This window comes from Lepisma saccharinum, chromosome 22, assembly GCF_977018435.1.
Source record: "Lepisma saccharinum chromosome 22, izLepSacc3.1, whole genome shotgun sequence".
Taxonomy (NCBI): domain Eukaryota; kingdom Metazoa; phylum Arthropoda; class Insecta; order Zygentoma; family Lepismatidae; genus Lepisma; species Lepisma saccharinum.
This window is the reverse complement of record NC_139250.1, coordinates 19,912,082-19,926,270: the sequence shown is the minus strand read 5'-3', so window position 1 is coordinate 19,926,270 and position 14,189 is coordinate 19,912,082. Positions and strand designations below refer to the sequence as shown.

Genomic DNA, 14,189 nt, shown 5'->3' with positions numbered 1-14,189 from the left:
CCTGCCTCTGGAAGTCAAGCCTCTCCTTTTTTTCCTGGTCTTCCACCATGCCTCTCTTTCCACGGTGTTCCAATCTTGTCCTCTTCTCCTAACACACTCCAATATCTGCTCTTTCCACCCACATATTGGTCTCCCCCTTGGTCTTATTCCCACTCCTTGTGCATTGTAAGCTCTTACTGGTAGTCTTTCTGCATCCATCCTCTTCATGTGTCCGAACCACCTTATCTGTGCCTGATCTATCCTGTCCTGAAGCTTCACCACACTTACTGTCTGTCGGATCTCCTCATTTCTTATTCTATCCCTTCTAGTCTTCCCCAATATACTCCAAAAAAATTTCATCTCCACTGCCTGCATTTCTTTTGTCTCTCTCTGTCATTGTCCAAGTCTCTGCTCCACATAATTATTGGCACATAGTATGTGTTATATATTACCTTCTTACATTTCATAGGCACATCCCTGTTCCATATTAATCTTCGAACGCTTTGATATAATCCACCACCCATTTGTCCTCTTCTGTTTACCTCCTCATCTATTCTTCCACTTCTCTCAATTATGCTTCCTAGATATTTGAAGCTCTCCACTACCCTCAACTCTTCCGTGTCCATCTTTATTCTTGGTTCATTTCAGGCTCTGTTTCTTGTTGTTATTAGCACCTCACTCTTTTCTGCACTGAATTAAATTCCTGCTCTTCTGATTTCCTCATTCCAACTATCAAGCTGTATCTGTACTTCTTCTTCCCTGTCCCCATATTACTAAGTCATCAGCGAACAACAGGGCCTTCGTCTCTTCATCTCCTATATTCTTCCCCACATCTTCGTTAATTGCATCCATTGTAATTATGAAGATCAGTGGGGAAAGAGCACTTCCCTGTTTTAGTCCATTACTTATACTGAACCACTCTGTTCTTCCCACTGGTGTTTTCACGCAGCTCTGGTTGGTCTTGTATGTGCTCTGCACTCTACACACTATCTCTTCCTCATCTCCTTTCTCTCTTAGAGCCTTCAAAATCTTTGTTCATTCTGTCCATGCTGTCCTTCCAAATCTTTGTTCTGTCCATGCTATCGTATGCCTTTTCTATATCTAGGAATGTCATAATCAAATCATTTCCATACTCGTAATGCCTTCCTGTAATTGCCTTATGGTGAATATCAGATCTACTGTTGATCTGCCTCTTCTAAAGCCATATTGTTCCTCTCTCATGTTCAGCCCTGTTACTTCCCTTATTCTCTTCTCTAATATTTCCTCATACACCTTTGCTGAGTGGCACATAAGTGTTATTCCTCTGTAGTTTTTACATTCCTTTCTGTCCCCCTTCTTGAATGTGGGAACTATAAGTCCCATTGTCCAATCTATTGGCACTTCTCTCTCTTGCCACACTGTTTTCAACACACTGTACAGCCACTGTATGCCAACCACTCCTGCTCTTAGTATCATTTCCATTGGAACTTCATCTATTCCACGTGCTCTACCTCTCTTCATTCTCTTCAGAGCTTCCTCCACTTCTTTCCATATGAGATTAATTTTTTCCTTCCTGTTTTCTTTTTCCTTCACTTCTTCATGTTCATTTCCCTTTTTCACATTCAGCAATTTCTCGAAATGATTTCTCCACATTCTCCATATTTCTTCATCCTCTTCTACAATATTTCCCCTTTCATCCCTTAGCTTACAGCTGTCTCCTCTTTCTCTTCTCCTTTCTGTCACTAATCCATACAATACTTTCTTGTTTCCATCTACATCATCTTCTAGCACTTTGGCCCATTCTTCCACCCACTTTCTTCTTTCCTCCTTTACTACTGTTCTTGCCTCTTTCTTCTTTTCCACGTACTCTTTTCGTGGATTTTGAGATTTTGATTTAAACCATTTTCTAAATGCATCACTTTTGTTTTTCACTCCCTCTCTAGTTCTTTCATTCCACCATGGTGTTTCTTCCTTCTTCTTTTTTCTTGCTTGTATTTCAACATACCTTTTTGGTTGCCTCTGCTAATTCTGTTTTAAATCTTATCCATTCTGTTTCTACTCCTTTGGGTTCATCTCTTGGCACTTTTGTTCGCAATATTTCTTGATATTTCTCTTTTATCTTATTCTTCAATTTCCACACTCTTATCCTTCTCTCTTGTTCCTCCCTTCTATCTTTTATTTTCCATCTCCTCACATCTCCTACTAGTAGCCTGTGGTCACTCTCTAAGTTTTCACTGGGTATTACATTAATGTTGTTCATTTTCTTCTTTACTTCCTTGTTTAACTATTACAGACTTTTGTTCATTCCAACTGTATCTTGTAATGTTATGGCTGTCATATTTCTTCTCAAACCAGCTATTACCTACTAACAGTCAGTTTCTCTTGCAAAAGTCCAGTAGCCTCCTTCCCTCCTCATTCCTCTGTCCCCATCCATCTGCTCCAAATATATCCGTATACCCTTTCCTGTCTCTTCCCACTTGTGCATTAAAATCACCCATCACAATTTGCCATTCCTTTCCTACGTGTTCTTGCCAGTCTTCCTCAAATTCTTATTTTTCCTCCCTTGTATATCCTGTTTGTGGGGCATACACTTGAATTATTTCTATTACTTTCCCTCTTAACATTCATTTTTAGTTTTATTATTCTGTCACTTACCCTTTCTACTTCCTCACTTATTCCACTTCTGACTACAAATCCAACCCCACTTCTCCTGCCCTCTTCAGTACCTGCCCAGTACAGTTAGTTTTATAGTATTTTCTCAATTTAATTTCTCCTCTTCCTTTCCATTTCATTTCACTCATTCCAAAGATGTTGATTCCTCTTCTTTCCATTAGATCTACAATTTCTTCAGTCCTTCCTGTCAGTGTTCCAATATTCAATCTCCCTATTCATAGCCTGCGTTGTCTCCAATTTCCAGTCTGGCTTGCTTCTTTCTTTTCACGATTTTTTTATGTTTTCGGCTCTCGACTAATCGGGCCTGTCACAGCCTACACCTGGGTGGTAGTGCTGCCACCTGTGGATTCCCAGGTTTTTGTGTTAGGGTTCCAACTCCTTTAGCCTTTCTGGATTCCTCCAGACCCACAAGGCAGTGGGGCAAACACTTTTATGGCAGTGTTTATTCGCCTTGACACAAGCCTTTCGATGGGTATTTGTGGTATTTGCTGAGTATATCCATGCCACTGGACACTCTCCACACCCTGATAGCCTTGCCACCTCAGTCCCAGACTGCTTATTTGGGTTTCCCCTTATTTGCAGTTTCCCCTCATATCTAAGGGAGGTTTCACTATTCGCCACCTGTGACCCGTCCAGTTGCTCGCATCGGCAAGTATCATTCTTAAAAATATGTGTATGCTACGCCTAAATGTATTTGTTAAAAGTTGATGTTGTAGCGAAAGCTTTGGAATGTGTTTACACCCACGTGTTTCATACACTGTCGCACGTGATTAAACTTTGAAATAACCAATTGGTTACACACACTTGCGGTATCCTTCACCTTTTCTCATTTTATGAAATTTAAGATATTACGTGTTAAATTTATATAATTGTCTGTCGCGGTCACACAGTAAAAGAAAGAATTAATGTGTCTAAAATATATGGATTTGTGACTAAACCAAAATTTAGTCTCACTCAATATAGAGTGAAATCGAAGTTCATGTGCATAAACGTGTACTTTTCAATCTATTCCATACTTTTTAATTATTCTTTTCATTTCATGCATTTGCACAGTCCTCATTAGTTTGATGCTGTCAGCTGGAAGACACGATGAGTGGACATTTGCATGTAGTGTCGCATTTATAAATAAATAAATATGGATTCGTGCATTAAAACTGCTTTTTTCTTCTCAATATTTCTTTGATGGTTTGAATCCAATCGTGCTCAGTGTCACTCTGATATCAAGAATAATATTGTGGCAACACGATGCAGACAGCAGCTGCAGAATTCTCAATATTAATCAACTTTTACCAAGAAGTTCTTAAAAATACATTGATATCGTTATTTTTATCTTAAATCCTGTGATGTTTGAATTTAGGTGATGTATTCTTTGTAATGTTTTTTTCATAAATTTTGGCTTTTATTTTGTAAAAATCCATTTGCTGCCATAGAAAATTTGTATGATTCAACTTTTCTTCCCATGTTTCCTGGTGTAATTAAGTGAGAGAATGGCTTCACTTTTGCTGTGCAAAGCAGCCCTTCCAGTTATATATAAGTTCATTGGAAATAACAGTTCGATTTAGAGGAATCAGTTTCATACTGACAGTATCTATGACAATTAATGCATAATGAAAGGCATCATTTTTCATCCTTTTTTTATTCATCTTGTCTTTGCCTTACTTTTATAAAAATCTTTTAAGTAGAAATAAGTTTGATGTGTTACCATGAAGAGTTATGTTTCTATCTTTTCCCATTCTGGAATAATAAATTATTTTCGCTGAGCCAATATGACTTTTTACCTGAAATATTTATAACTTTTAAAATATAATTGGAACTACACCAATCTACTAGTTTTTGCATAAAAATAATTATAATTTCACATAAGATAATTGTTCAATCATAAAATAATGCTGTTGCCAAAGTAATGAACATTATGCAGTTCACATAATTTCCAAGATGTCTAGATTCCACGAAAGTGTCATTGGCTTTGTTTGCAGATCTCGCCTAATTTCCAAACTATTGAAAAGTATCAGCTGGTATTACTGACTTGAACTGATATTTTCTGATACTGATACCACTGGTATCAGCTAATATCGATACATCAGCATCATTATTGGCTCAGCCTTTATTATTATTATAATTATTTACATGTGATACACTTGGTAAGACTCTCTTTGAATGTCCCTACATATATATATTTCTGGATATGTGCCTGCACTGTCCCTATCCAATTCCATATATATAAATGTAATAACATTCATAATGATAACATTTCATACCACAGAAGGTGCTAGGTAATTCCTGGCACCGAGTTGTAAAAAAATTGAGATTTGCTGTTCCATATAACTGTTTCCACATGTAAGATCTCTTTGAACAAGTCAAGAGAAAGAAAATCACATGCAATTTAAATTCGGAAAGGATCGCTGATTCGTTCACTGGCAGTTATAAATAAGTAAGCATGAGAACGCAACATGCAAACATGAACTTTCTCAATTTGTCTCCTGGTGTCCCCTTAGCCTTAGCACCAAACTGGAAGAGATTTCTTCAACACCAGTGGCGTATTCTGAAAATATGACCTGGTTTACTGCAATGCAGTGGCGTACGCAAGGGGGGGGGTGTTTACTGGGTTTAACCCCAACCCTTGAGCTTGTGAAATATTATGAAAAATGCTGTGAAAAAAATTAAAATTGCCAATTTATCACAGTCAAAGATCTGCGACAATACTACTACTACTACTAATAATAATAATAATAATTTGAATAATTATTCCCATGCAGCACGGAGAAACGCACGGCATTCGAAACACACACGTCTTTCAGAGTGAATGCCTTGAAAGTAAACAGAATTCTTGAAAATAAAATGTGAGGGCAACTATGATTTAAAAGAGAAAAAAAGTTGTTTGTATCTCGGTTGAAACAATGTTCAATGAACATGTATGTAATATTTTGTTTTTGTTACCAAATGTTTTTTTTTTTATTTTTGTGACATATTTTCCTGTTTTTATCACATCTTTACAACATTTATGACACATAAAAAAATAAATATTTCAGCACATAAAGTTCCGTTCCCTAATTATAAGTATTATTAATCAATTATGAGTATTATTTAATTAAAGTATAATAAAACAATGGTAATGTGAATTTGTTTGGAGAAAGTTTTAGAAATAACCCCCCCCCCCCCCCTTTGATGAAATCCTGCGTATGCTACTGCTGCAATGTTTCTTATTTACAGTATATATTAATTAGATATAACAGAAATAAAACACCAATTCAGGCATGCAAGTAAAACAAAAACAGAAGTACTGTATGTATGAAAAATGTTTGTTTACTTGCAGTAAACCAGATAACATGGGAGAATGTGCCACTGTTCAACAAATATGAAAGCCAGTGTGCAGAATGCATGTGTTTATGAGAAATTTTACATGCTGAATTTTGGTGTGTAAATTTAAAATCATTTTCCATGCATTCATTACAAACAAATGATTCTAAATTTACAAGCATATTATGGAAAATAAGAGTACACTTTTTCAGGAGTAGAGAATTCAAAAACAGTGTTTCAATACAGGAGTTCCGACATAATGTTGGAATAAACAATTTGATATTGTCTTTAAGTATTGTTCTATTATGTGTATATGCATATGAACATAACTGCGTTGATGACAAGAACAGCAAATATTGAGGCGAGCATTCTCTATCAAATAATACACATTGCAGTCATGAAAACATATTTCCAATTTATGCTAAAACCATTAAATATTCAAGATTTGTTAGTTGTTAGCATAGGCGTAGCTACTGGGTGTGCCGGGTGTGCCTAGGCACACCCTAATGGGCTGCTTTATCAAAGAGAATTAAAGACAGATATTTCAATAAGAGAGAAAATAAGCGGCAGTTTGTAAGAAGTTGAAAATGTCATTACTTGGTACAAAGGTGTGCATTATCGCTGATGAAACGAGTGTTTATAGATTTTCGATTTTTGATGTCATTGGAGAAAGAAGATATTTACTGAATTATACTTTGTACTACAGCGCTTTTCTTCTATACCTGTCACAAGCTGCACGTGTGAGAGAGAGCTTTCCCCAAGCTTACCCAAGTTAAAACTAAATTAAGAGCAACTCAGAAGCAGGATAGATTGGAAGCCCTGCTCTTGCTATTTGTGGAACAGGAAAAAGCTTAGTCTATTGATGTAAATGAAGTTATTGATGAGTTTAAGAACATTGTATATTTTGACAGACGTCTCTTGTTATAGATGACATGTATTTTGATGTATTTGTTTGCATTTATGAACATTTTGTGTGTGTGTAATTTCTATGCAATTTGATTTTTTCTACTACATATATTCAGAAATTTTCAACAATGTCATTTAGTGAATTTATATTCCTTTACTAACATCAGTGCAGTTAAAGAGCCAAGTGATTGTGTTGCAAAATATGCTATTAAAAAGGTACAAGACCTCATTTTTTTTTCTTTGTGCACACCCAAATATAACGTTCTAGCTACGCCTATGGTTGTTAGTTTACTTTTCTCATTTGACATTCTATCAATATTTACATGTTTGTGAAAGAAAACCACAAGTTATACAACCTTTCTGTAGTTTTCCTTTCTTTGTGTTATAAAAATTAATTTCATATTAAACTTCTCCAGTAATGCTTTTAGGAAATGATCTTCAACTCAAGATTACAAGTGTCTAAAAGTAATACCACTATTCAATCTGGCTTTACTTGTTAAGAGTGCTATATTTACAATCATCCTAATCTTTGTAACTTATTACTGTAACTATAGTATTTCTGTTCTTGTGTGACTTTGGTCTTTATAAATATATCTTTCTTGAGAATCTGATAATTCTTTCTGCTTCTCTTTTTTTTAAATTACTCAAGGAATGTCACAGAAACCTGTTGGCTACTGTAAATCACCGTACGTCTAACCTGAACCAAAAGCCCGGCTACTTAGACTCACACTGGGATAGATTACGGGTAAAAAAGGCTTTGCTTGTCATCTTTGTTGGCTATAACCAACATTTTTCAGTTTGATTTTTACCGCTTATTTTCTCCAGATTTCGTTTGAGAAAAAGGCTGAAGTAACCTAGGGTTTTTTCCGTTATGCACATGCGTAGTTTGTAGTGCCAATGTTGCTATCTTTAGACCTTAGAAGTTACCATTGTGTGTGATGTAACTGTATATATATATTGTTTTGCCTCTTAGACATTAGAAATAATATTAGGACTCTGAAACTAAATGTTATGAACACTGTTTGGCTCACAGTTAGTTTTATACGATGTGCAGTTCAAATATTGGAGAGAAAATTCGGGAAAGGCGTGAGTGGGTTGGAAACGCTTATAAGTGTTGGAAATATAACCTTCACTTTCACAACAGATTAAGTCTTACACAAGTGCTAGCTCATTTATTCATTGAGTTGACTATGCATGGTTTTCTTTTTTTATACACTCCTCACAAAAAGTTTGGAGTATTGTTATGTTAGACAATAGGTGATAGGCAAGGCCTTGGAATTCAACAACACATGGTGTCTGTCTGTCTGCTGGACTTGCCGACATATGCCACCGTGCCTATCACCTATTGCCTGATATAACAATATTCTAAACTTTTTGTGCCTAATAGAACAATATTCCAAACTTTTTGTGAGGAGTGTATATAGATTTGAATTTCACATAATCATAACTACATAACATCAGTAGTACACTCATAATATATATGAGATTTGCCATGCTATGATGCTAACAATTTTAACTAATAATATCTGCTGCAAGAAGCTTGTTTGAATTGTGTTAATTTTGCTCACCAGCATCACTTAGATTTAGAACAATGAACAAGCAGATGGTAAAAACGGGGATACATGAGATCGCAAAGGTATAAAGTTGCTAAATTACAGCCACTAGATATTATTAGAATATCTGCATCTTAATATTGCAAGTGGTTTCAAAAATTGCTTCATGCTGATAAAGTAGTGAATTTTAGATAAAAGTCATAACTTTTCACTTCTTTCAATATGCTATTTTTGTATCAGTTGTAACACACAGCAAGTAAGGCTAATTTTTAAATGACGAATGACATCCTTGCACGTTTAAGTGCAATAATTGTTGTAGTGACAAAAAAGTTATGATGTAAAATTAAATGAGCAATGTTTTTCACACTATCATTGCTCTGTAATTAAGAGAAAACAAATTGAAGTGAAACAAAAAACAGTGATGTGCTATAATAAGTATCAAATTGGCATGACGAATGGTAAGTAGAATTTGAGTTTAAAAAAAATTGTTTGCAGTCATGTTAGAATTGCTGATCAATGTTTATTTCGCACACACATATTTTGCATATTAGCACTTCATATTCATTAGTAAACAACTTTGTTTATTTTTCTTTTAGCTAATTGAAGTTGAGGAGGAGTTCGTAGCTTTGGCTAACAGTGACATTGCTCAACTTTGTGCAGAGAATATTCTCCTGTGGCAGCAGTTTCTTGAAGCTTTTACTTCAAAAGATCCCGTTCATCAGCATCTAGCCCGACAACATCATCAGTTAAGGGTAAACAACAACTCTCGTTAAGATATACACTACCGTCCCGTTCAACCGAATCCTGATTAACTGAATTTCCGGGTTAACTGAATCGCTAAAACTCGTACGCGACCGTGTTTTTCACGGGAGCACTGACAAAACACTTTTGTCTTTGTTTTGGTCTAACAGTTAGTTATCAAAGAGTAAGTTCATTGTTATGATGCGTTGGCTGTACTCACCCACTTCCCCATCCCTGTCTTTTTAGCACGTGTACTGTGCTGTACACTCAAGAACAAGAGACACCTGCCAGTTGAGATTTGTAATTCAGTTCGGTGTGCCTCAAATCTTTTTGTTTATGCCTACACGCTGAAATACATATGTACTGTATATCAAAATACTGTATGTGATAAAATATACATACTGTATATCAAGAAACCTTTATTCTGGTTTAAGCGAATTTTCGTTCAACCGAAGCACCATCGGTCCCATCAAATTCGGTTAAACGGGACTGTAGTGTAAGTGGAACCTCTGTTTTCATGGTATTACATTCCCCCCTCCCTCATATCGTACATTTACATGTGTACCTGCAGATTCTATGTAACCGAATGAATAGTACTCTTGCCTTTGTTGCGAGTGGTCCTGGGTTCGTGCTTCAAAATTTTGTTGTTGACCCAGCATCATAAGGACAATTGAGGAGCTATTTATCTTAATATTATTTTAAAATAATGCCCATTTAAAGTTAATATTAATTTTCATTCAATTACAATCATATGTTTAAATTATAGAGCAAGAAACTCTGAACTTAAACTCTTTATGTAAAACATTTTCTTGTAATGTGTATATTTCATATCTTCTTTCTATTTTTGTTACTATTGAAATTTACTTAAAAGTAACTTCCTTTCATTACTCATCTGAAAAAGTAACTAGATAAAATTACTGGTACTTCTAACTGCCTTCCAGAAGCTCATCACTTCCAAAGAATATATATAATGCATTTCTGTTTCAGGTGAAAAGATTTGCCGAAGCATTCTTTGTAATTGACAATCCACGACAGTCGGCCGCTGGGTGCTACGATGCTAACTACCAAAACTATTTGGCTGTGTCCGAGACAGTACGAAGATCACGCTACCTAGCTTCTCTTCCTCCACTGCCCATTGAGTGCATGGAGCTGGATGGTGATGTCGGCACCCTACCCATCATTTTTGAGGACCAGTATCAGGATGTCGTCGAATTTGCACGAAGACGCAGCGTGGCTGGCAGAAAATCTGGAAGCGGTAATAGTTCATTCAAATGTAGCCTAATTCCATATGTTGTTGTAGATCATTCGTGAAAGAGCCACTGTGAGTGAAGAATTGAATCAGTCAAACCCCCAGTGGTGCCCCCTCCTCCCCCCCACACACACACCATGCCCTAATCCCTATAAAGTATTTAATTATTTAATTACTACAGTGTGTCTACCACTATCTTATTACTAGAGGCACATATTTTCGGTAAATAAAAAAGCAAAATTTCGGTACAAAAACTGAGTCAATTTCGGGTTCAAAAGTGGTAAATAAAATAAAATATCGGTGTTATAGCGGTGAAAAATTGGATGAAAAGTGGTATATAAAAAGACATTTTGGTTTTAAAATTGTGAATATAATCCTAAATTTGATTTAAAAACTACACTTATTCTACAGAATTAACATTTCACTTCTAATAGCAAATTTATGTAGTTATCAGAGTATTAAGTTTATTTCTGTGTAAAGGAGTCCATTTTTGCTTCTCCAAAATTAACAAATTAATAACTTTTTCAGGAATTGCATAACTCTCAGGATAATTCAGACCTCAAAAGGTGTCGCATTGGTGAATAAACCCTGAATTTCGTATTTGAGTTAATTTCGCTTTTTGCAGTTTATTTCACATTATTTCATGAAATAATGGTCACAAAATGCATCTCACATTTTTCAAACACGTGAAAAATTAACACTACAATGTGTTTTTCAAATTTCACTTTTTGTCAAAAACGAAATATGCATGCCCCTACTTATTACTGAAAGTTGCTTTTTTTAGCTTTAGTTAACACTTTACTTGGCTCTGTATTCCCTCAGTGGTTGAATTGAGCCAGTATGGCATACCGGTAGTAAATTAAGATGCCAAAAAGCATACTGACAGTAAATTTTCAAAATTGACCTGGAAAACCTGGAATTACCCTGGAATCTACTTTTGTACCTGGATAACCTGGAAAAAGCCTGGAATTTAACCAGAAACCTGGATTTTTATAAAAGTTATCATTTTCGCTCCATATATCTACAGCCCTTCACCTCTCAAAGAATTAGGTTTTGTTCTGAAATTTGTTATTTGCCTTACACAGTGTGTGAACATGTATGAGAACATATGCTTTCATTTATAGCTGCTGGTAATATTTATAAATGTCAAGAAAAGGAAGAAAGTTATACTAGAAAATGTTGTACTCCAATAACTCCAATCTGAACACACTGTTTTTGTTATTTACAGAACTATTGTACAAACGCAAAGTACATTTTGTATGAGTATATTTTATGAATATATTTGTATGAGTATGAGTAAATTTTGTAAATAAAGTAACTGGCCATTCCCCATCCAAGAAGAATATGCATTAACATGTAATTATATAAATTAACATATGCTTAGAATTTAAATTAATAATTTTTAGAACTTTTGTAGTAAAAACAAAATGGAATAAATATACTACCAAGGGATATGAATTGCACCACAGTTAAAGGTGAGAACTCAGCTTGCTTAGTTACTGCAAATTTTTCTCAACTGGCCTTCTGGTAGGGGTTATTAACAATAACAACTTTAGTTTGTTTAAAAGAATATAGACCTGGAAAATAATATAAATAAACATGGACAAACCTGGAAAATACCTGGAAATTAAAAACAGACATTTAGTAGACACCCTGAATTGGCACTTTCGCAATGGCCAACAACGTACTCGATCATTTTCTCTGTGTCTCTCCCTGCCTCTCTTTATGTGGTGATAAACAAGAGAGAATGAGAATCTATGTATTATTTATAAAGTCTCACAAAAAAGTATTGTATCAAAAGACAGCGGCTCCGGTGCCCACCCAGCATTGTATAAACTGGGTACCTGGAGGAAACTGAGGGGTAAAGGCAGCCAGGGGTGTGGTGCTGATCACATCACCCCCAGCTTCGGCCGAGATCAATAAAGTGTGAGGCCCTAACCCCACACCCCCTATACGCCTTCATGGCATGGTGCACAGAGGAGCACTTTACTTTATTGTTTTTCTTTTTTTATCAAAAGACAGGTCTGTGCATGCGAGCATACCGACAGTAATTTATTTTCAATTCGGCCACTGCCCTAAATTATCCCTTTTAGTCATATAACATACAGAGTGTCCGAAAATAATGTTTACGCTCTTTGAACGTTAATATCAGAAACTGTTAAAGATGGCTCTACTGGAGTTCTTTTTTTATTTGAAGCTACAATGTCTACATTGACTGTGTGTGTGTGAGCTCGTGTAGGCATTTTGTTTCTAGTTCTGTCAGGCGGTAGGCATTAGTATGGCAGAGGTGAGCAATTTTTCTTTCGAGATGTGCAAGAAGTATCGAAAATGCACCCAGATATACCGTTAGGTTTCTACCTGTGGGGAACTTCGATGAACATTGTGTACACCACAAAGCCACGGACATTGAATAACATGTGGTATGCATTTGAGACTACCTGTGCCTTCCTTCTCGTGGAAACCATATCTGCTGTTGGACGATCAGTTGAGTGAGCGGACAATGTATTGCTGCTAATGGCAGTCATTTTAAGCACCTAGATCTTTAAGGTATGGGGCACACAAAAACGTTCATACTTGCTGTTTTTAGTGTTCCTGTTATTATCGTTCAAACAGTGTAAACACTATTTCGGGACACACCGTATTAAATATGGTGCATTTAGTATCAAAAGTGATTTGGAACCAGCTAATGTAAATGAATCACTGAGGAAATATATTCTGATTCCTCCCGCTGCCTCATTGCACATATTGCAGCATGGTGCCAAGGTGTAAACTATTTTTTTTACATATATTTTAGAAAAATATATATACGTTGAATTTTATATTATTTCAAGGAAAAAAAATCCCCCCCAAATTTTGATAACACCCCCCCCCCCCACTGGACACCCCTTAATCCTCCTGTTCCCTGGAAACTGACAGCCTTCAATTCGAATTGGGGGAGGGAAGGAAAGTAGTTTATTATTTTGATAGTAAAGGTAAAAGGATAGATCCCCATGCATATAGCAGCCATGAAGGCACATTTAGATGACTTGGGTGTACGGCCTCCCGCTTTTTGGATGTGATGTGATCAACACCATGCTCCAGTCACCTTTAACACCCCCCCCCCCCGGGACCCATTAATTTGAGGCTGGGTAAACCCCAGATGCAGGAACAAGGCTGGAAAAATTGCAACCTTAGAACACCCACTCCTGGAATCGAACCCAGATCTCCCGCGTGGCAGTCAGACACACTACCGACTAGAGCACCATGGCTGCTTATTTTGATAGTTGGTAACAAATAGAAGTTCAATTAACATACTTTGTTTTTACATTATTTAATAATACAGGGTGCATCATAATATAGTAAACAATTTGAAGAATTTATTTCAACTAAACTATATGGAATACAACAATGACATTTGTTGTGTATCAATCAGTAACACTTGAAGTTTCTATGAATGGCTACAAATGTTCAATGTGGCTTCCACCAGTTATGTGACACACATCCCATCGGAATACTAGTTCTTGCCACATTTTCCCCATCAATGCATGGTCATTTCTTATTCTTTCCTTTAGCTGTTGCACATTCTGCAACACACACAGACTTTGTCTTTCACGAAGCCCCAAATGCAGAAGTCTAGGGGTGTAAGGTCTGGGAACATTTAAGAGACAGTCTGCACTTGTGAAAGTCGCCATTTTCTTTAACACTACACCAGTGCTACATGTTTATAAAAGTTTTGCGCATGAAAACAAAACTTGAAGATTTTCTCATTGTTTTTTTTTTTTTTTTTGTTTTTCTCAGATTTTTTAAAATAAAAAACCTGATAAATTGTTTAC

General features: G+C 36.0%; 1 protein-coding gene across 4 annotated transcripts in view; it reads left to right on the top strand.

Moving 5' to 3' along the window:
• The window catches only part of LOC146004908 (protein FAM135A), a 491,480-nt gene that overhangs the window by 449,676 nt on the left and 27,615 nt on the right, over nucleotides 1-14,189 (top strand). For 3 of the 4 annotated variants that reach the window (XM_083143937.1, XM_083143936.1, XM_083143935.1), the window contains 3 exons: nucleotides 7,484-7,579; nucleotides 8,984-9,139; nucleotides 10,116-10,383. In XM_083143937.1, coding sequence (XP_083000063.1) covers nucleotides 7,484-7,579; nucleotides 8,984-9,139; nucleotides 10,116-10,383 — 520 coding nt within the window. The remainder of the gene's footprint in view (nucleotides 1-7,483; nucleotides 7,580-8,983; nucleotides 9,140-10,115; nucleotides 10,384-14,189) is intronic. The other variant, XM_083143938.1, reaches the window with a different exon arrangement.